Genomic DNA, 22416 nt, shown 5'->3' with positions numbered 1-22416 from the left:
TGTTGGTTCGTTTGGTTCTATCAACTGTCATTTCGAGCTAGTAGCCATTTTGCCGAAGAATCATTGCCTTTCTGGTCATTGTCTTCTTCAGTTGTGATTACGCTTCCTTGAGATTCCATTCCATTGTTTTTGTTACTGATATAGTGCTGCGAAAACAGGAAATAAGAAAACTATTTTAGTGATTACTAAAATTACCTCACTTGGTGAAAATCTTGAGAGTTTTATGGCAAGGAATTTAGGTTAAAGGCAAGGGATAAGGCAATCAACGGGTGACATTTTTCGAGTGGAAACACATTACTCCGCGTGTCGCAAATTAACGAAACAAAGAAGAGAAAAGGTGAATTTTCACTTTGAAGACAATGAACTATTCTTTATAAGGTATTTTATGCTCTCCTTTTCAAAGCAGGCCAAGAAAGGACGTGTGCAAACAGACATCTTAGGTCTAAGCGGTTAACGCGCGCTAATAAAGATGTCGAGTCGATGGTTATTTAGCTCCTTCCAAACACAAATTTAAAGAGGACATTTCACGACTAACGCATTTTGAAAAAAACCGGCCAATTTCTTAATTAATCTTGCTCAGTTGCAACAGAAAAAGGCTTAAAACATCGTGACATAGTTCCGTTAGTACACAATAAAATGTACTAAAACAGCAATTGGTTAACTTTCGTTATTGCATACATTACATAAATTACAGATTTTCTCCACTTACTCCTGTGTTTTCCAGCTCCTTCTCCAGTGACGTCACAAGCTCGCTGAATGACGGGCGTTTTGAGGGGTCTGGACGCCAGCATGACATCATAATCTCGTATCTGTTAAAATAGTTATAAAGTTGATTTTAATTTTATTAGGAAGATTTGTTTAATTGTTGCACAATTATTTCTGAGGCTCAGAGCCGCCCAATGAATGAGTTGCCAGTAATCGGATACCCGTGTTTGCGCAAAGAACTTTGGGATCGTCAGGGGGCAAACATTGCAAGTCGCTAGAAGGAAATGTATGGCAAAAAGTTGTTTTGACGCCCAAAAACATGGTTTTGGGGAGAGATCAACGCTTATTCGCTGTTGTTTTATCGCAAATGGATTTTGGCAATGTTGATACATGGAAAATGTAAGATTTTGTTTGAATAACCGTGAAATAAGTGATACAATTTACCGATAAACTCCCTTTTGCTTGCGTGAGGTTTATTGTGAAATACATTGAAGAGAATATTGAAAATTTCAATACACGCCTGATCTCGAGAGGCTACCCGGAGCAAATGGTAGAAAAGACACTCCGAGAAGTTAAATATAAAGACAGAAAAAAGCTGTAAAACAGAAATCGAAAAATGCAGAAGGAACTACTACCCTTTGTGTCGGGCAATTTCACTCAACCGTCAATACCAAACTTTGGAAAGCATAATCACGCACAAATGGCACTTTTAAATACAAATACTCAGAGATATATTCAAGGAGCCACCCTTGATCTGTTAAAGAAAAGTAAAATCATTGAAATACGTGCTTGTAAAAGCAAAACAAAGGCTTTGAGCAACACAGCAGCCACACAGCATGAGTCGCGCGGACTCATTTGTCATTAAATCAACCCCAGAGAGTACAATGATCGCGACCGGGCTTATTTCCAGTATTATTTGTATGACTGAGCTTTCAAATAAGCCAAAAGTAGCCTGTACACAACTTAAAAGGCCTTACTGGGCTATTTCCTCTCGATTTATACCTAATTAATTTTGTAATATTTTCGGACCATTACGCGATGTAAATTTCACAATTAAACCTCACGCAAGCAACGGAGTTTATCGGTAGGTTTTATCACATATTTCACGGTTATTCAAACAAAAACTTACATATTCCACATATCAACATTGCCCAAATCCATTCGCGATAAAAACGACGGCGAAAAAGTGTTGATCTCTCTCAAAAATCGTTTTCTTGTACCTCGAAACAACTTTTCGCCATACATTTCCTTCTAGCGACTAGCAATGTTTGCCCCCTGACGATCCCATAGTTCTTCGCGCAAACACGGGTATCCGATTACTGGCAACTCATTCATTTATCGTTAATTTTTAATTTGCACTGCAGTGCAAATTAACGCGCGTGCGTCCGCAATTTTCTCAGTCATATAACAACTGTATGAAAGAGCAAATAAGGATTTGCACTACTCGTGATATTTGACAATTCTGAAGACTCGTGCAATTTTGAGAAAGTTTTCAAATATCACGAGTAGTGTAAATCATTTATTGCGCTCGCATTTATTGTACTAATTTCAACTGGGAACCTGGACACGCTGTTTGGGGTATTTAATGGAGCTCGCCCGAATACCATAATATCTCGTCGAACTCTCGGCAAGTGCCATTTAACAAAATCTTCGTGAGAAATACATTACATCGCATTCTAATTAGGTAATTATATATTTACATTTTGTCTGGGCATCCATCTGGTTGTTTTAGTCTATGTCCTGACTTAAGAAAGTCAACAACCTCCATTCCTCCAAGACCAGAATACGGCATTTTACCTGAACAGAAAACAAACTGATTCATTGCGAAAAATGTATTTTTAAGTAGGCATAATGATCGGCTTTCCCCCCCTCCTCCCCCTACCCTACCCCCCTGGATATACACTTTCCACTTGATAAACCTCATCCAGTTTTTCAAACAACCAATTAGAAACAGGACATGGGGATGGATGTCTGTAGTGTTCGACTCTAAACTTTGAACTTTGAACTTTTTTGCTTCCATCACTTTTAATCATAATTAATTGTAGCAGCTCTCGTAAGCTTGTAATTGTTTTGTTTGTTGGCAGTTGTTATTGTTTTAGGGATAGGGGCGTTGTTTCTGTTCTTTGTTCTTTGTTCTCTCAAAGGGTATCAAACCATTCATGTGAGACCTTACGAGAGCTGCTACCTAACCCTGTTTAATACAATATAAACTCACTGCAGATTTTTTCGGCAACAAGCTTTAAATCAAAAGTGCTGAGGAATGTACAGAAAAGCAGAAATGTCACTACTTTGAATTTCAGTCCGTCACTCACAGAGATAGTAAGAACTTTTGACCAGGCTATTTCAGATCAAACGTTGTTGATTATTCAAAAGATTTCTAACAAAAATGATTCGTTGCGCTTACCTAGAGTTTCTATCTCCCATAACACAACACCAAATGACCATCTGAAAAGAAAACGCAATAACAGTACTTCATTAACTTTCTTCAGCGCGTCATCACGTTAGTGATTTATAAATTCAGTTTCTAAATCAAGTGAATTATGTTTGAGATAAATCGTTTATTAAACTCACAACTTGCAGCTATAAGCTGAATTACTTGTGTTATATACTACATGTTTAAAAAATTTAAACTATAAAAATTCCTAACTATACCTAAAAAAGTTATATAATAACAAAATACACCAAACTAGTATAAAATTCTATTTACAATTGTTGTTTATTTGCATAGTGCATTATGAACTGCGCTATGTTTCAGGTTTGATCTAAACGTCTTTGCAATCAAAGCGCCTGCATCTAGTCACATGATTTGTATAGAAAAAAGCGGCGCGCGGTGTCAGTAGGCCATTTTACAGTTGTGTGCTTAGTTACCTGGCCTATGACTGCAATCAAGGCTGGAGATGACCTTGCCTTGATACAGACCTCTCTGCTTTTCTCATGCAAATGCCAACTAGTTAGCATAAGAACGAGTTGATTTACACAACAAAAACAGTGAGGTCTGTATCAAAACAAGGTCAACTCCAGCCTCGGTGCCATTTAAAGGCCAGGTCACTGAGCAGACAACTGTAAAATGGTCTATTATTAGGGAGCTCAGTCACTGTATTTTGAGTTATTTTGGCCACATACAAAATTACTTTAAATGGTAGGAAACTTGAAAATAACAGTTTAATAAGATAGAAAAACACCAAAGACATAATGATAAAACACAAAGGAATAAGGATGGCTAAGGATGGAGAAGATTAACACGGATTACAAACGACGAATTTGAAAAATTGAGGTTAAACTTTTCAATATGCGAAACCGTGACGTAGCTCCTTTAAGCAATGACGATGACAACGCCATGGACGACGTCTACCCGGGAGTACTTCCTTATATGTACTATATAGGTATGTGCCGCGTGATAGAGTAGGGTTTTTGAGGTTATCGATCCTTAAATAGCCAAGGGTATCATTTTTGCCGCTGTTAGCATTGTGTTCCCGGTGTGATCCTTAGATAGGGTACCTAAATTGTATCAGCTAAAATTGCAGTGTGTAAATGCCCAGCTGAATGGAAAACATTTGATCTGTTTAAAACTGAACTGTTCGTAACCTTCCAATGTTACAGAAACGAAATAAAGTTCAACCATTCATGCTTTTCTTAGTTTTTGTTTTTCCCTTGAATAGGGTGTCATTCCTCGGGTGTGGGTCTAAAATAAGGTGCGTTTTTCATTTGCTTCATCCTTGAATAGGGTCAGGGTTTAAGACACTTCGCGCCACACACCTACCAGAAATTTACGGAAGTATCTCCCCCCAACCCCCACTGGGGGGCGCCTAATAAGAAATGAATCTTTATTTTACTTTCGAATTTTGTAATTTAACTATCTGACTATCAATATGCCAATCGGTCTGAAAACTTGCTCAAGCTCCATATGTAATGCCAGCGATCAATTCCAAAAGGAAATACGAAAAAAATGCCGTCGCGGCAAACGTTCTTCAAAATACGCAGAATTTGGTCATTTCACGTTGTTGTTTTGCAGAGGACGGCTATGAAAAGTACTAATACTTACAACGCACGTGCACAGCTATTTTTTTCCATATTTTTCGTTGTCGTTGCCGTCGAGGTGGCGAGCGAACCAGAATGTTCTTCTTCTCCTAATGATATTCTCTTCTGAACGTCATATAATTCTAAAACAAACCTGCCTGCCCTCGAGAGATCCGAATTATTTGTAAAGCTGGATGTTGTATTTTCACACAGGTGAAAAGGACCAAAGAATTTGTCGACGCTCCGCCGACAACGAGTTCGCAGTCTTTCTCATGCGTTGAAACAGGGAATTCAGCTTAGAAGTGGACTGTTCACTTCACAGAAGATTGAAAGGATGACAGAAACTGTCAATACCTCAGCGGATGGAAAGGTAAAGAGAGGCTTTCGAAGAAAATTTCTCATGGGAAGATGCCGGTTTATCGATTATGTCGTCGCAAATGTTTACCACAGACTACTTGTGTTGAAGACCATGCAGGAATTCACAAGGCTCTTCCAGAAATAAGGTAACTTTAATGAATAGACTAAACTTAAATCGATTTTCTTAAAGAAATTTTCAGATCTTCCCGTAAACATTTTACGGCCTAATTTTATGCCCATTTTAGTCGCTTTTGTTGTGCATTTACACGAAAATTACGAACACGGACGCTTCAGGTTGACATAACGAGGAAATTTAGTCTTGGCCTTTGTTACGTACCAGTATTTGCGAAACATCAGTTGACTAGCTGTGTATAAGATTGTTTGAGCACGCTTCTTGAGTTGAACCAGGAAACCACATCAGATCATAATGCGAAATTCAAAATTTCTAAATCGTTGCTCACAAGGCAAAAGCGTGAGTAAGTTTCCGGTATATAAATTCATGTCGTTTTCAGTTTTTAGTCCTGCTGTTGGACAAGATTTTAGGACTGTCAACCCATAGGCCGACACTTTCATAGCCTTCCAATGTGACTATTTTCAAAAGGTAAACAAAGACGATATTGTTTTGTTGTTGTTGTTTCTGTCATTGCTAAGGGAAATGCAAATTGCTTTGATCCACGTCATAAAGATTGCAAAAGATTGAGATATTTAACTGCGAAAGACTTGTTTAAGCTTTTGTGAATCTGTAGAAAAGTTTTCAGCGAGTGCCAAAATTCCAAATTTTTAGCAGCATTAATAATGCCCATTGTAACTTTGCTTTTGGAATTTGAAAACGGCTTTTGCGTTCTGAAAACGCATCAAATGTTTTCCGTCCACACTACGCCGGAGAAATTTGAAAACGCAACAATAACCAGTCATTTTGGATTTGTGTTTGAGGAAAACCCGGTCAGGGAAATCACGTGATTATCGTGACGTCATCGTTGCTCCGTCATCAACATGTTTTCTGTCCACGCGAAAACGAAACGCCGGCGTTGTCAAATTCTTCCGATTTGAAGAGCGTTTTCGAAAAGCTCTGTTTTCGTGACGGTAAGCCTAACCTAAATTGCTTCTCAATTTTCTCCGGGGTAGTGTGGACGGGGCTCAGGCAGCGTCCGCATTTCCTTACGCAAGTTTTCCTCAAACACAAATCCAAAATGACGGTGATTGGGTGTGGACGGAAAACATTTGATGCGTTTTCAGAGTGAAACCTCCGTTTTCAAATCCCTCCGGCGTAGTGTCGACGGGGCCTTGGTCAGCAGTTGTTCATTTTAGTGATGCAATGTATGATTTTCCAAAGCGCAAACTTACACGTCTGTCTTAGCACTGTATGTATAATCTTCCAAGGACTCGAGGGCCATCCATCGAACTGGCAACATTCCCTGTACGAAGACAAGAAAAAAGGGGTCAAAAAATGAGAAGACAAAGGCAGAATCTATAGTGAATTAAGAGATAGAATCCAAAGAGCAAGAATTTTAAAGAAACAATTGAAACTAATCGTAAGCGGTTCTTTTGCCTACCCCGCTTGTGCTTTCGTATTCACCACTTTCGTACACGTCACGCGACAAACCGAAGTCAGAAACCATGGCAACATTGTCCTCGCCAAGGAGTATGTTCCGAGCTGCAAGATCGCGATGAATACACTACAACCACAGAGAAAACAATAGCCCTTCTTAGAGTTCCAATAACAACTAGTACTAAGCAAACATTTCTGAATCCTAGATCTCAATGTACATTCAAACAAAGCCAACGTTTGCCCATAGAGCGTTTTCACTTGACGTCACGGCGTCCATATTGATGTACCAAACCAATCCTCGGAAAGTTGAACTCTTTTCTGATGTAAACAATTTCTCTTGATCTAGGAAATTTGCAGAACGCTCCATACAACCTAAGCCAATCAGAAGGACGTAATTTCAACAACTTAACTTCGACTTTGCGTTGTAAATTTGACTCTTTTTCTTCTTGTGTTATTTATTAACCCATCAAACAAATTTGTTGTTTTATCTTCAATATCTGTGAAGGAGTGAACTTATAAAAATACCGGCCACTTTTTCTGGTACAGGTTAACTAATGTTTGTAAACTTAGAGGCATGGAAACGAGAAACAGCTCCAGTTGAAGGAGATGGTGTAGGTGTAAAAGTAGTTAGAGCTCTTTGAGCTGGCAGAACTATTGCTAGGTTCAGAAATTTACTAAGGATCACAGTATCAAAACAGCGTCAATTCATTTTAAATCTCTTTATGTGGTAATGTTTGATGACGTTCTTAGGTAAAATAATTCTTTATATTTTGCATTAACTTAGCTTTTATGATAGCTTATGTACCTTTTTGGTGGCAAGGTGTAACATCCCATTGGCAATGTCTCTTGCAATCTTTACTCTGTCTATATGTGTAAAGGGAACTTGCTTTTGCTCAACGTTGTTATAAGGATTTTCTCGGTTTTTCGTCAAGAACTGAAGTAAGCTACCATTCACCGCCAGACGCACCACAACTAGTATTGAACCTGGTCAAGATTTCAAAGATGAAATGCGTCTCACGTATTAGTGCAATTAAAAACTAGCTGTGGTTTTCAGTTTTATCCGTCCCGATATAAGTTGCAGAACCTAGGAATCATTACTCGGGCTTCCGTAGCAAAGCCTGAGTCATAAAATGCAAGACTTTCAAAGTCTTGGTCGCCAAAAGGGGTTCATGGTTCCACGCGTTTCTGGCGTAGAGCATGGAAACTGCCACAACTTTCTTTATCGTGTGTTCGCTCTTCGTGAACGTCGTAATACGCAGAATGCGGAGTTTTGTGAACAAAGTTTTGGAAAGAATCGGGCCTTATACGTTCATCTCACGTATACAAAGATGTCAATCTTTTTCGGAACGGGTCGGTTCACGAATTGTATCGCTTGAAAGTCTGTCATATAAGCACAGTCCATCCTCGTTCTCGCGAGATAACAAATGAGTGATAACAAGTTCAACCTGCGAAAACACTGACAAAAAACTATGTTTACTGACTTGAACTATGATGCTGAGAGGAGAATCTAAGATGTTGAAAACATCAAGAATCGTTGTAAAAACTAAGAACTTCGAAGATCAGGCATCATCATAAATGAGCCTTAAATGAAGAATTTAGTTCACTAAACTTACCGCTCCTTGTACAAGCTCCAATAAGACTTATGACGTTAGGATGTTCTCCAACAGTGACCATGATTTGAAGCTCGTTCATAAGGTCTCGCTTCTCCATCTCTGTGGCACTTTCTGCAATTATTAAAAAAACATAACCACAGTTTAAAATACTTTACATCACTTCTAGCAGATTATCACTGCATTTAATATCTATACACAAGTTATGTATTTGAACATCACCGATCGATTTAAGGGACATCAACTAAACGAGAAGGTCGATCTTTTCCTCGTGTCGCAGTAATGTTATATCGATCTTCAGGAATGGAAACGCAAAAACCCCCTATTACATTTGCACGTACTCCGCGTGTGAATGCAATTATAAATTGATTTTGCTGATTTATATAAAACATAGACATTGAATAAGTACTAGTGGGTCCGGACTCTTTAAATGGATTAAGCACTCTGACGTCTTTTTAGCCACCAAGCCGGGGAAATTAGCCAAATATCATTCAGTATTTTTATGTGCTGCAATTATTTGGCTTCTCAGTTACTTCGCTGCAATCTGTGACCAGATTAGGCATTAAGCTTGACTTTGAAAGGTTTCTTTGACCATCCCCAAATTAAATAACTTACTTATCCTCCTCGCCCTGGCTGAGACATAAGGCCGCAACCATAACCCGCCACTATACCCTGTGCCGTGCCTTGGCGTGCGCCACATCCTATTAGAGACCCATCACTTCCAGCTCCTTCATCACTGTCTCCTGCCAGGTGGTTTTTGGTCTGCCACTCTTTCTCCACCCAGTTAGAGCCCATCTCAACTAAGGTGTAAGGTGGAATCAACTAATACAATTACCTTTGAGCTTTTTCACTGCGCATTGTCGCCATTGTCCATTGACCCGCACCAAACCTTTATAAGCTTCGCCAAACGCGCCTTCCCCAAGTTTGTCTTGAAGTGTAATATCTGACCTCGGAAGTTCAAGCCAATCTCCACGCACCCAAAACATAGTCTAGAAGACAAGAGTAACCCTTCTTTAGATTACTGTTGGTTTGGTTTTATTCTCCTAAACTTTCTCCAGGAACAGTGTGTACTGAGCTTATGATCTCATGAATATAAGAACAATTTTTTTTGCACCGTAACAGGGTTGCCACAGGTATGGAAATAGTCAAGGAAAAAATTCTTCAAGGTCGGGGAAAAATCTAGCCGGCGAAAACAGCCGTCCTTCTTCGCTACCGGCGCCACTCGGGCCGGAAATTTTATTTTGAGTCAGGAAAAATTGACAGTTCGAAGAAAAGTCATGAAAATTGAAATAATTTAACACGGCTGATTTAATGACATTGAAGGCTGGAAGAAACACTGCATTGGGGCACTGATCTTAACGATGTTTTCTACAATGAAAGAAAACCTTGTTGAAAACTTATAAGGAAAGGCTAGAAACTGATGCTAAATTATCTGACATTTTGTATCTATTTGGTCATGGAAATTTTTATCAGGGAAAAGTCAGGGAATATATTGAAAAGTGATGTCTGTGGCAACCACACGTAAATCACTTCGAGGCACCTACACGACTGTCCAGGGTTAGTTACATTATTATACCTCGTATTTCTCCGATCTTGATTTACGAGTTGGCCGGACTTTTGCGCAAACTGCCACGACAAACAGAACAGCTAAGATCACCGGTAACACGATAATCAACATCAAATTCCTGATGAACCGGTCTGCGAACAAAATACAAGCAAAATAATTAATGCGATGGCTTGGCTTGCATAAGGAGAGTGGCTTCCCAATAACACGTCCTAACAATTTCGAGTCAAACCTCAAGTCCATTAACTCCATAAGCTTAATTCTTACAATTCTGTCATTTTGTGTATGATATGCGGTTCAAGGTATTACTATATTGGACACCAAGTGTGTGACCATTCAAATGAAGAATATGGAGCTTGCTTTAAAAAGTATGTGGATAGCTCCAGCATGTCACCAGTTAAATGACAATATTGAGCGATTCTTTCTTGCAGTAGGCTTTTTTTGTTTCATGTGTAGGGAGCCTCTTCCTATTAATCATATAAGTCAGACAAGGGCCAGGGGCGGATTCGGGGAGTGGGGTGGGAGGCTAGCCACCCTCAACCCTTTTTTGAAAAGCAAAACATAAAGTTTTTAAAAAGATTGTGAATATTATGGCAGAAATAAAAGCAAACTCCCGGACAGGTACGTCATTGTAATATTTACATTGTTGCATTGCTAGTTTTCCTGTTATAACAGTTTTCAATTTAACAGGTCCCAATTCTCAAATTGCAACATTTTGGGGGGCACGCCTCATTGATTCTGCAACCCTAAAGTACAAGCCATCCCCACCCCCCTTGGAAAATCCTGGATTATCCAAGATTACTAATCGATTTTGATAATTTGTGCACCTGAGTGCTCCTTATAAATCACTAAGAGGCTATGTTTATACCCATTGTACTTACATGCAAATTGTAGAAACTAGTCAGCAAAGTTTACCGCAGATATAACACTTACCAGGTAGTGTGCTTTGTGTTATCATAACACCATTAGATCTTCCATATTTGTTGTTGCTTGACACTCGAATACTGTACTCTGTTGCGGGTTCCAAATCCTCCATCGTCGTTTTCGTCCGAGAGTACGGGAGTGTCTGTATCACTGTGAAGTTACCCGAGGGTTCTGTCTTTAGCTCGATGGTGTAGTTTTGTATCTGATAAAAGTCCCCGTGTTTTGGCGGATTCCAACTCAGGATGATGTATTGTGTCTGCACATTTATTGCCCTCAAGTCTTCAGGGGGTTGAGGTTTTCCTTCATGATTAACGATGCAACACACAAAAAACAGAAAGCTGAAATTAAAGTTAAGTTACTAACTAGGAAGATCAGGGCTTTTCTGGGAAAGAACGCCAAGAAAGCTAGTTTAAAATGTTCTCATTTCGTTTTGTGTCTATTCCTGTGATGACAATGGTTTACGAAAAGGCGCACTAAAGGGTTAAGCAGTGTATAGATTTTTAATGTTACTTCTTTGATTGGACACGTTGGCTATCTACCATCTCCTATCCGACGCGCGCTCGTGAAATTAGGGAAACCACGACGGCAACGGCAACGGCAACGGCAACGACAACGTCACTGAACAAAAGATTTAATGAGCAGAACAATGGTTGTGCACGTGCGTTATAAGTCTTAGAACATTTCTTTACCCTCTGCAAAACAACAACGTGAAATGACCAAATTCTGGGTTGTCTGAAGAACGTGAACCACGACGGCAAATTTATCGCTGTGTCTCAGATTCAGTTTCGTGATAGCTTTGAAAGTGAAACAAAGTAAATGACTTTAGGGTACCGCGAAATTTGCGGGTAAAATATAAATTCCTTAATCGACGTTGTCCTCGGCGTCGCCGTCGTGGTTTCATAAACTACCTATCGTTAATTGTATGACTTACCTAAAACAGTTATGGCCGTGACATCGAGTCTTTTGTTTAATGCTGACTCAATTCCATCTGTCAAATGGTTGCGAGCCTCGATCTCATTCGTCTTGTTTAAATTTACCACGGTGAACACTTTAATTTCTGCCTTCACACTGCCACTTCTTTAAAAAACACAAAATCATTGCAATGTGATCGAGCCGTCCCGCCATCAAAGACAACAGCCTTGCATTTACTTCAAGCGAATACAAAACAGGAAGGCAACGGTGGTCACTTGCCAGGTTCATATGCATGAAGTTTCACTTGCAAAGTCAGGTTTCCAAGGGGCGGGGGGGACTAACTTACCTGAACTCCACAACTTTAACGTCGTATATCTTCAGAACGCTCGATTTACTAAAATGACGCTTTATCTACAAAAGAAATGACAGTTACTTGAACTTGAAAAACAAAAACAAAAACAAACAAAATAAGAATTGGGTATTATTTAACCATCGCATAATTCCAAACTGACATGCTGTTGCAATCGTTCAACGCTCGTAGAACAAGACCGAGTTACAACTATTCCGCTGTCAACCCAAAATCAGGTGTTAACGTAAAATCCAGGGATAGTTTCTTCTTCACAGTATTCTGTGAAGAGTTACTTTAAAGAACGAAAAACCGTGTATCAATGTAAACATTTGTAGGAACTAGTTTCTTGAACATTTGGTTAGCGCCCTTTATTCTTGATTAAGGGGTTCCAGACTTGAAGTCTGACCTGCGTCACCGCAAAACCATCTAACAAGTTGATCAGATTGAAGTACGTCTCGTAACCGTTATGATACTCAGTGTTGTTTTACATATGGGCTATTGACCAAGCTTGTTCGGTCAAGATGGCTACATTTTGCCCAGATTCTTTTTATGCCTGTTTATGCACCGAGACGGAGTCGAGGTCCATAAACACACAAACAAAGAACGAGGCCAATATCCAGCCATATTGTTTTTTTTTGTTGTTTTTTTTTTTAATAAAGGGTTTTTTTTTTCTCAATAAAGGATTCATTATTTGGAAAAAGAACATTTTTTTCTTGTGCGACACAGTGTGTAATCCCGAGAGGGCGAGATAGCTCCATCTTGCCCTCTCGGGTAACCAATCACAGCGCAGGATTCGGTTTATTTTGTCCGCTCACGGAGCTAGTCATATAATAGTGCATGTTAAGCTCGACTACGAAACAAATAAGACCCTTCTTACCGCTTGTCTAATGTTTTCTTCCAAAGCCACGAACCTGCTGGCACTACGGTTCAATAAATCTGTGCTGAAGTTCGCATTTATCACGAACTGAAAGCTTACAGGAACAACTACTTCACCTGGAAAAAATACAATACAAATAATGAAACTATTATTATTACTACTGGACAGTCAGGAGACAAAAATAACGTTTTACTCACGTGGCCAGCAGCCATGCAAAAATATCGGAACAAAAATACGTGTTTAAATGAGGAAAGAGTTCAACTCCCACAGGATTGGTTTGGTACACCAACATGGCCGCCGTTTCATTATTTGGAACACCAGTGTGGCTGCCGTGACGTCATGTGAAAACACTCGATATCTAATTGTTCTGTATGGGATACCAGGACAAAGAAAACCAAGTCTAATAACGAAAAAGACAGGTCTCTGGAGGATAGCGCCGATCCTTTTCAGTTCAATACCAGCCAGAAAGAAAGGTGAGATGGGAGCCATTCAATTCTAATGACAAAACTACAGAGATTCTGAGCCTGATTAGTAGCCAGGCTGTCCAAGATCGTTCGGTTTTACTCTTTCCTCTGCCGATATAACTCCCAAAAGATATTGCTCTTTATGTCATGTTTAGGGGGTAAGAGAGCGCGCTCACGGACTCTAGCAATCAGGCTACGCCATAGTTAATGGAAGGAAATGGTTATGAAACCTGGCACAGTTCTTTATTGTATGTTTTTGTTGGCTATTTTGAGGGTTGACCCTGCACAAAACCTGGCAAAATACAAACGGTGGTTACATGTGCTCATGCAACTAACCAATAGAAGCATTGCTATTATGCAATTCATGCATGGTCTATGAGCATAAAACAAAAGACGTGCAGGGTCAAGGACCTTCCAACAATTAATCTTAGCTTGTTTGTAAATGTTTGCTTCTTTGATGTTTACCGGGCTTCTTAACCATTTGCCTCTATGAACTATGGCTAAACAGAGATTAGCTTCGCATCGAAGACTGGCAGCATGTTACTCTTGATTCCCGAGTAAGATAGGCTCGATTACCAGCTGCTGTTTCGGGAAATGAGCCCGCGCTCACCCCCTGAAAAGACCACGGAGGAACGCGACCGAACCGGGAGAGCGGCGGAAATCGAGCCTACGAATATGAGCGGGTTTGAAATTCAAGCACTAGATTGCCTGGACTTTTCTTGCGACCCTTTTCCTTATACTGGAATTAACGCTGTTACAATACGCAAAGATTATCTTAAGAATTTTCACATAATCCATAACCCATTGCAAACAATATGGTAATCATCATTGCAGGCAAGAGCTAAAGATCTCTAACCTACCAATTGAAAGAGATTTCACGTGCAGAACTTCGCCAGCAGGCCCGCGACCAATTTCGTTGAATCCATTAACTTCGATCTCGTAACTAGTATGAGGAACAACTTTAAGAAAAGCCTCTGTAAAGTTGCTTGTTACGTTCACTTCCTTATACAGCTGTGTACTAAGTCGTCTGTATTTTACTCTGTAGCCGAGCAGCTTTTCTTTATGACGCGACGGAGGAAGTGCCTTCCAGGAGATGTGAATTGAAGTCGCATTTACAGGGTAGCCTTGAAGAAAGGCAGGGGCCTCTTCAGGAACTGTTGGAATGAAGTAAGCAGAATCTTTAAATTTTTTGTTAAAAATAGATTTAAAACAAAAACAAGCGAATATTAAAGTTAATAGCCGACGTTTCGGTGTCATCCTGACAGCATTCTCAAGGCAAAGTGAATGAATTAATGCGAAGATTTGATTTCTATACTTTTACAGTCTCTAAAAATAGATTTGCGTTAAAATAGTTTCTGGTATTCAGTATCATGCGCCCGCGCCGTGCATTAACTGCATCGCGGTCCCTAACGCCCCGTCCACACTAGGCCAGAGGAATTTGAAAACTCAGCTTTATTTCTACGGTTAGGCCTACCGTCCACACTAATCCGTCACGAAAACGGAGCTTTTCGAAAACGCTCTTCAAACCGGAGGAATTTGAAAACGCCGGCTTTGCGTTTTAGTGTGGACAGCAAACATTTTGAAAACGCAGCTTTTTCATAAACGAACACATCACGATAATCATGTGATTTTCCTGACCAAGTTTTCCTCAAACACAAATCCAAAATGACCGGTTATTCAGTGCTGCATTTTAAATTCTTCCGTCGTATTGTGGACGGAAAACATTCGATGCGGTTTCAGAGTGAGACCTCTGTTTTTATTTTTTTCAAACTCCTCCGGCGTAGTGTGGAGTTCCGCATATGGAGTGCATTTAGGTGTTTGCTACAGTTAATATTTATTTATTGTTGTAGGTCATTATATCGGTCATTATACCGGGAACTTCCACGTAAAACTCAGCCTCTACACGACACACAACGTCCACATAATAATCAAATTACAAACCAACTTAACTCAAACACAAAACTCATCCAGCTCTGCTCACAGCAAAACAACCCCTCGATGCTCAAAGTCAAACAAAATTCATTGCACACCCAAAAAACGACATCCAAACAAAATTCAACTTTACTGAAATTCAACGTGAACTCAAAATTTAGAGTCCACATAAAGCTATAAACGTAATAAAATTAGTTTATTACAACTAACTGCTTTCACCGCGTAGATAAAATTTTACACGAGCTTATTATATGGCTTGCTCCGTGAGCGGGCAAGATGAATCAAATCCTCCACTGTGATTGGCTACCCGAGCGGGCAAGAGGGAGCTATCTTGCCCGTTCGGGACTATCCGCTGTGTCCTGCAAGAAAAATTTCCCCGAAAGCCATATAATAGATCCTTTATAATCATTGACCAAGCTTGTTCGTTCAAGATGGCTTGATATTGGCCTCGTTTTTTTTTTTTTTTTTTTTGCGAGTTTATAGACCTCGACTTCGTCTCGGTCCATAAACACGCGGAAAACGAACTTGGCCAATATCAAGCCATCTTGACCTCACATTTGGTCAATAACCCAGATATATATAATTTCTTTTCGCAATAATTCTGCTTTAAGTTCTGCGAGCAAACCGTCTTCACATTTTCTGTCATTTATGCAGATACCAAGAAAATTGATATCAATAGATATAGACATTCCAAATTATTAAATATATTATCTACAGGCTGGTCGTACGGAAGCGGATTGATCTCCTGATTGAGAATAGCATCACGTACAGGGAGATAAATGTACAATAGTAATAATAATAATAATAATAATAATAATAATAATGTATATCATCGACGAAAAAATATACAGTTGAACCTCTTCAATACGAACACCAAAGATGTAGATCTGAGTGTCCTTATTATAGAGGCGGCTGTATCATAGAGGAAGAATTATATGAATTTTGGTTTCTCTGGGGATGAGAATACGTTAACTGTCCTTAAAATAGAAGTGTGGAAGTGTCCGTAAGAAGAGGTTTGACTATACTTTTAAATTTCTTCATCACTGAATTACTTCTTGTGCTGGATGACGTGGAGAAGCCACCACGTGATTTTCCTAATTGCGTACAAACCATTTTTTAATAAGACATGCTATGTAATGCTGTGTTTTTTAAACACGTTTACCTCTTGGAGGACATCGCGACACGTTGCAGTATTCCCATCTAACTTTAGGGTCAGCGGTATAACACCAAGGTCCATCCGGGGCACTGCTATCCGGGTTACGACACGCGTTGGAGTCATTCTGTCCATCAGCGACATCTTCAGGAATCCGCCAATGACGATGAGGACATTCAGAAGTCCAAGACTGACAACTACGACCAGACCGAGTGACATTGACGTTGCCACGGTAACCAACCCCAACACCATAGTAACAATCTACAGTAATTACATTCTAATAAGTTTTATGATTAGTTGAGAGAGTATTATTATGTTTGTATACATCATGAATTTGAAGATTTTTCACAGGGAATAAGGCAAAGCTAGTGAAAATCAATGATACTCCCTGTACCTGATATCCATATTTTTCACAAGTAAAAGTACATATGCTGTTCTCTCATTACCTGTGAGAAGTTAAGAGATCTAATGGTACTGTCATGGGCCATCGCTGGCTTAAATATTTAATATTAGATCGCTCGGATTTATCAAATCAAAAGCGACATAGCATGAAAAATGTAAATAAAAGCTGCATTAAAGAAATTTCAATTTCAGCCTCGGTTTTGAGGGTCAGACACACCAATGTATCTCTGCATGGTCTACCAACGATTTTCACTGAAGGAGTCTCGCATCCTTTCCTCCAACAGCCAGGCAACCTGAACAGTAAAACAGGTATTACCTGATTAAGGGAAATAATTTACATATCAGGACCCACCTGTGCTTTTGGTGTCATCACCTGCGAAAAAGAAGAACAAATTTATAGTTATGTCATTTTCAATTAAGATCTGTTTAAGGGAAACGGTGACTTTATAGCCGGTGATATGCAAGAGAATGGTACAGAGGCAATTCAGTGATCTATGACAGTTCCTGATAAGACGGCATGATAGGCTCGATTTCCGCCGCTCTCTCGTGTCAGGTCTAAGTTTCTCCCCTCTGATCGGCTAAGACTAACAAAAGAATCCTCACGCGTCCAACCGTGCCTTCGGGAGAGGAGCGCGCTCCTTTCCCCAAACAACAGCGGCTGGTAATCGAGCCTATGGGATGAGTGTGTATACCATTTGACAGTATCTGAAGACCTGCTAGTGGAAAGGACTGTTCCTTCTCGTTTCTCACCGAAACGACGGTGTATTTCATCAAGGAGCATGCGTATGGAGCACGAAAGCCAATGGTACAGTGATTTTCCGACAAATTCGGTAAAAACGAGAAAAGAAGAATACTTCTGCATGAGGGTATTCGTGGTCGTGGTAATCGTGACTGTGGTGGGGGTACAAGTAAACATACCGTTATAATTCGATTTAGCACCCTCCTTCCAATAAGCGCCCCCTTTCGAATAAGCCCCCCCTCCCCCCTCTGAATGTGTTTTTATTAATAAGCACCCTTATTGCAATAAGCGCTACTATTCTAATATTATAATATTACAGTGCCGTCAGAGTACGTATCAACGGAGCTTCATCTTCCTTTAATTGCTCACATACGTAATCCTGCATTGCAAACACAGTGGTCTCCCTCTGGGTTTCTCAACTATTATTTCCATGTGAGTGCATAATTCCTTCAAACCAATAACCCATATCGGCGTCGAAATAGATGAAAACTCTCTCACTTTAACTGAACATTCACCGTATATTTGTTACTGTTATAATTTCTGTTATTGTTCCTTGTTTAATAAATACCGTATTAAAGTTTTGTTTTGAGCATTCGGTTGGTTCTCAAAAAAACAATAAGCGCCCTGTCTCGAATAAGCGCCCTCCTCTAAGGTACCAAAAGTAAATGAGCGCCCCGGGCACTAAATCCAATCATTACGGTACTGCACTTTCCCAAACCCTCCCACAGCATCTTAGATCAATAGAGCGCCCAGTACTTGTAACAAATACAATAGTTAAGACGCATGCACCTGGTAAGGAGTAATACTCGTAACACTCGGGAGCATCACCTCCATTTGCAATGCCATACAACGAGCAATTTATCATGTCTTTGTCAACTACTGGAGCTGCTTCTGCTGCCTGTCTGACATGAACCATCTCTTCCTTACACAAATCTTGGTCCATATATTCGCATGTCTTGCGACAGATCCGGCGAGCGTGAGGCTTGTCTAGTGAAGTATCGCATGGTGGGAAATGATAGCGACAAAATAAGTCTATCATAATGGGCTTGCACTTCTCGGATATTTTAGCGATTGTCATATTAAAGACGCGTTGAAATCTCAAGGTTTGCTCTTCGCCATGCGCCAGAGTATCATTGTCACCAAAGACGTACAAACTTGTGATGACATTCTTGCAAAGACCGTCTCTGACAGTGTAGTTGTAAAATATACAAGCACCATTCTTCGCCGAATCGCTTACTGGAGGCTCTGCCTGTATACAGCTGAAAACAAACGCATGTTACAATAAGCTTTTATGGTAAGTTGGAATTTAAAACAAAAAAAAAAAAAACGTTTCAGACTTACATAGAACGGTTGACAACCTGTAATAGCGCAATATTCCCTATATTAATACTAATGCCAGAAGAGAAATGATTTTTTTTTTCGTACACTTCGCTTATACTACCAGTCGCAGAAGGTACATACATACATACATACTTTATTTATTTAAACACGGTAAAATCTTCAGTAAGGCCCAGTTCAGACGTCGTGCTTCTGTCCTGCCGAACTAAATTGCAATTAGGTTCGACTACGGCACGGCAGAAAAACAACTCTGATTCAGACGTCGTGCCAGATTCAAACCAAATTTAGGATATACTGATGCCTCGTTACAATTCTCCACCTAACTCCCCGTGGGAATGCAATCTCGCCAAAATACATTAATGTAATTTGTGAATTTTGTTTGGCACGGCAGAAGCACGACGTTTGAATCGCTGCCGTGCCAGAGTCGTGTAGCACGGCAGAGCTTGTCGAACTTAATTGCTTGCCGAACTTAATTCAAAAGTTTGATTCAGACTCCGTGCTTCTGCCGTGCTCTTGTCGAACTTAATTCTTGAATTTAGTTCGGCACGGCAAAAGCACGACGTCTGAACTGGGCCTAACACATTATAATAGTGACAAAAAAAACAGTTCAATTATAACTACACTGTTTTACAAGATTGCCGTGTGGGGAGCCTGACTGACAGTTGTTTTAAAGTCGGCCAATTTCCCTTTTGAAGCGTCGAAGAGAGTCTGATTTCCGTAAAGAGACGGGTAGGCTATTCCATAATTGCGCCCCGCAAAAGCCAAAGCCACGCTTGCAGTAGTTCGTGCGCGGCTTGGGCAGATCTAGTTTGATCTCAGAATCTCTTAAAATATATGGTGTACTGTGGATGCTAAATAAGGTTTACATAATCAGAAATTTAAATAGCACAAAAAACATGGGTGTGAGAATAATCCAAATTTGGCGCAACAATTTACAGAACCTACCTCGAATAAGCCTCCGTTTGAATAAAATTATTCCCTAAAAAAGAGGAAACACAAGCATCTACTGTAATTAAATAAATGAATAAAAAAGAAGTCCTTTTAACCTGTGTAGTAAACAGATTGAACATTGAGCGTTGTTCTAGTTGCCTTTGCCGTCGTGGTTTTCTTAACACCAAGTAATTTTGACGTTATTGTACCTTTGATAAAGTCGGTTTATTAATTATAAGGACAAGATCAAGTAACATGTGCACCTTAAAATCGCGAAATAAACGTGTCTCGAAAATTTTGTGTAATATGGTACGTAGAAAATTAAGCAATTTTTGATACCTACCGAAAAGAGCCAAGGAAATGTACAAGATGACGGGACTATCAAGGACTCCAGCCGTTTTCTTGTGTCTGGGGCACATTATATAAATTTCTCAATCTGAAAAATAAAACTCTGATAAAAACCCAAACTCGCCGGAAAACAGGTGATCCCTGTGATATTTAAACCTAGTTGTCGTAAAGAATGAGTCGTAAATGTAATGTCACTTAGACCCGGCAAAATTGTTGAAAGACCTGTCACTAGGCCGGTTGGCTTTTACGTTTTTATGCCGAGATATTGAAAAATACATCTTTTCCTTTCCCCCATTCAGTGCAATATTATTACTCCTTAATAAATCAGTCAATTAATATATTGATTAGTTTATTACCTTTGACATTGAAATCAAATAACTATCATTTTATTAAGCGGCCTTCACACGGCAAACGTAAGTTGGCAAACTCGTGTTGACAAACTTCAATAAGTTGGCTAACTCGTGCCTTCACGCGTCAATCTCGCGTCAAATCACAGCACAAGTAATTTGCAACATGGCCGACTTAGCGCAGTCTTGAAACAGTGTAACAGAAGAAGAGAAGAGAAGAAACAGAAAGAGGTGGAGAAATAGAAAAGTTTGGACGAAACCCAGTTTGTCCGATAGCTCCTCCATCTCCTTTTGTTTGTATTTAGTATCTTTGTACGTTGCGGATGAAACGTCCAACACAGGTGGACAATTGTGAACCTCTCCGATAAACTTAAAAGCGGCCTCATGTTCATCTTGACTTGCGTCCACCATTCTGTGAAAAGTCACCCAAATAAATGACGAGAATAGAGCCCGTGTTTTGATTGGTTGAAAGTCAACAACACATGTTTGCCAATCGTTCACACGGCAGATACGAGTTTACCAACACGAAAAAGTTGGTGAAAAAGTTGGCGAGAATAGAGGCGAGTTCTATTTGTCGCCAACAGTTTGCCAACGTGTTTGCCGACTGTTTTTGTGCCGTTCACACACACCAACTTGAGTTTACCAACATGAGTTTGCCAACTTTAGTTTGCCGTGTGAAGGCCGCTTTAAATAGCCTGCATTTCCAAAGTGTGCGTTATATTGAGCACGAATATCGTGTTGTTTTTCACTGTCCTGTCACCTTAACCCAGGTCAAATAGGTTAAGTAAGCGAAAAAATACTCGTCGCCGGCTGAAACCAGCGATTTGCATTGATTGTAGAACACAAGCTGCAGACTAGCTACTTTCAATGCAAAAATCTTATCACAGAAAACCTCAGACTAAACCAAAATCTTTACAAAGTCACCTCCGAATTCATTTTCTACTATAGTAAACCCTGTTCTGGACTAAATTATTACAACACCGGCCACTTTTCCGGTAAATTATATCCCATTCTCAACCAAAACTATCTGATTTCTATATCCTATGCCAGACTAAACTGCTTGAAAACCATACCCTTCACAGTGGCACATACATTGGGGTGGCACTAAGGTTGCCGCTTCCGGTCTGTGCTGCTTATCACGCTAGAGCAGTTTCGCAAGACCTTCACAGACCATAAGTAAATCCTTAATTTACATTGAGAATTGTTTCTTTTAACTTTAAAAGAAAGCTTAGGCCATATATCGTTCAAGCAACTTCAACTTTGTGCAAAATTACGCCTATTCACGAAGGGCTATGAATTATTATTTTGCAAAGGAATAAACATGCTGGTTATGGAAGAACAAATGTAGCGAGACAAACCGGTGCACCTCATTGCTATCCACTGCAATTTCCGTCGATCTAAATCACCTTTTCTCCGCTGCTAAATTGAGCTAAATGTTTCTTTTCCTTGATGAAACTAAGCAAGCATGCAACGGTTACTTAACAAATGGGAATGCTGGATGAATTTAAGTCATATCATTAAATTAAACAATAGAACGCAACATAACGTTTAACTTACCAAGCTACAGCTTTGATGAACTCCGCTTAAGAATTATTGATGTCTTCACAAGGTGTCTCCTCTTTATATGCGCCGTTTCTGACCGAAGATTCCCTTAGCTTTCTGGAATGCAAAAGTCTTATACAACAGGGGTTGCATGAACAGTAATCTAATTCCATTTGAAACGTGACAACCTTGGCACGGCCTGGGGTCATGTTGACATCCGGGGGACGTGCAATCAACCGCCTCTCATGTGACCACTTATAGCCGTACCCACCCCTCCCAAGGATTTTCGCCCGGGAATGGTGGGTGCGATTCACATAGGTTCGAAACGCTGAATCAGCCACTATACCGACAGAAAGT

General features: G+C 39.9%; 1 protein-coding gene across 2 annotated transcripts; it reads right to left on the bottom strand.

The window, feature by feature from the left end:
- Positions 1-6: 6 nt before the first annotated feature.
- LOC145494355 (uncharacterized) lies at positions 7-22415 on the bottom strand. Of its 2 annotated transcripts, XM_081473797.1 has the most exons (21): positions 22075-22415; positions 20166-20258; positions 19838-19871; positions 18344-18813; positions 17168-17188; positions 16423-16674; positions 14189-14482; positions 12865-12980; positions 11985-12049; positions 11658-11803; positions 10736-11026; positions 9815-9936; positions 9074-9227; positions 8242-8352; positions 7434-7612; positions 6633-6755; positions 6424-6494; positions 3110-3150; positions 2406-2502; positions 710-809; positions 7-146 (listed from the first exon to the last, which is right to left on the bottom strand). In XM_081473797.1, exons 2-21 carry the CDS (start codon positions 20239-20241, stop codon positions 21-23), a joined length of 2889 nt encoding a protein of 962 aa, XP_081329923.1. In that variant the 5' UTR covers positions 20242-20258; positions 22075-22415; the 3' UTR covers positions 7-20. The 2 variants fall into 2 exon arrangements, with proteins under 2 accessions (XP_081329923.1, XP_081329922.1); XM_081473796.1 differs by having other exon boundaries at positions 20166-22415.
- Position 22416: the final 1 nt, after the last annotated feature.

The sequence above is a fragment of the Orbicella franksi genome, chromosome 8 (assembly GCF_964199315.1).
Source record: "Orbicella franksi chromosome 8, jaOrbFran1.1, whole genome shotgun sequence".
In the NCBI taxonomy this organism is placed as follows: domain Eukaryota; kingdom Metazoa; phylum Cnidaria; class Anthozoa; order Scleractinia; family Merulinidae; genus Orbicella; species Orbicella franksi.
Note: the sequence above shows the minus strand (reverse complement) of the source record. Positions and strands in the feature narration are given on the sequence as shown.

Excerpts from the sequence above, each read along its gene's own strand:
- LOC145494355 (XM_081473796.1), bottom strand. The coding sequence starts at position 20,241 with ATGTGCCCCAGACACAAGAAAACGGCTGGAGTCCTTGATAGTCCCGTC. Across the intron at positions 18,814-19,837 it reads CAAACGGAGGCTTATTCGAG|CTGTATACAGGCAGAGCCTC; the intron begins GTAGGTTCTGTA and ends GTTTGTTTTCAG. Across the intron at positions 11,027-11,657 it reads CACGGCCATAACTGTTTTAG|GAAAACCTCAACCCCCTGAA; the intron begins GTAAGTCATACA and ends TTAATCATGAAG.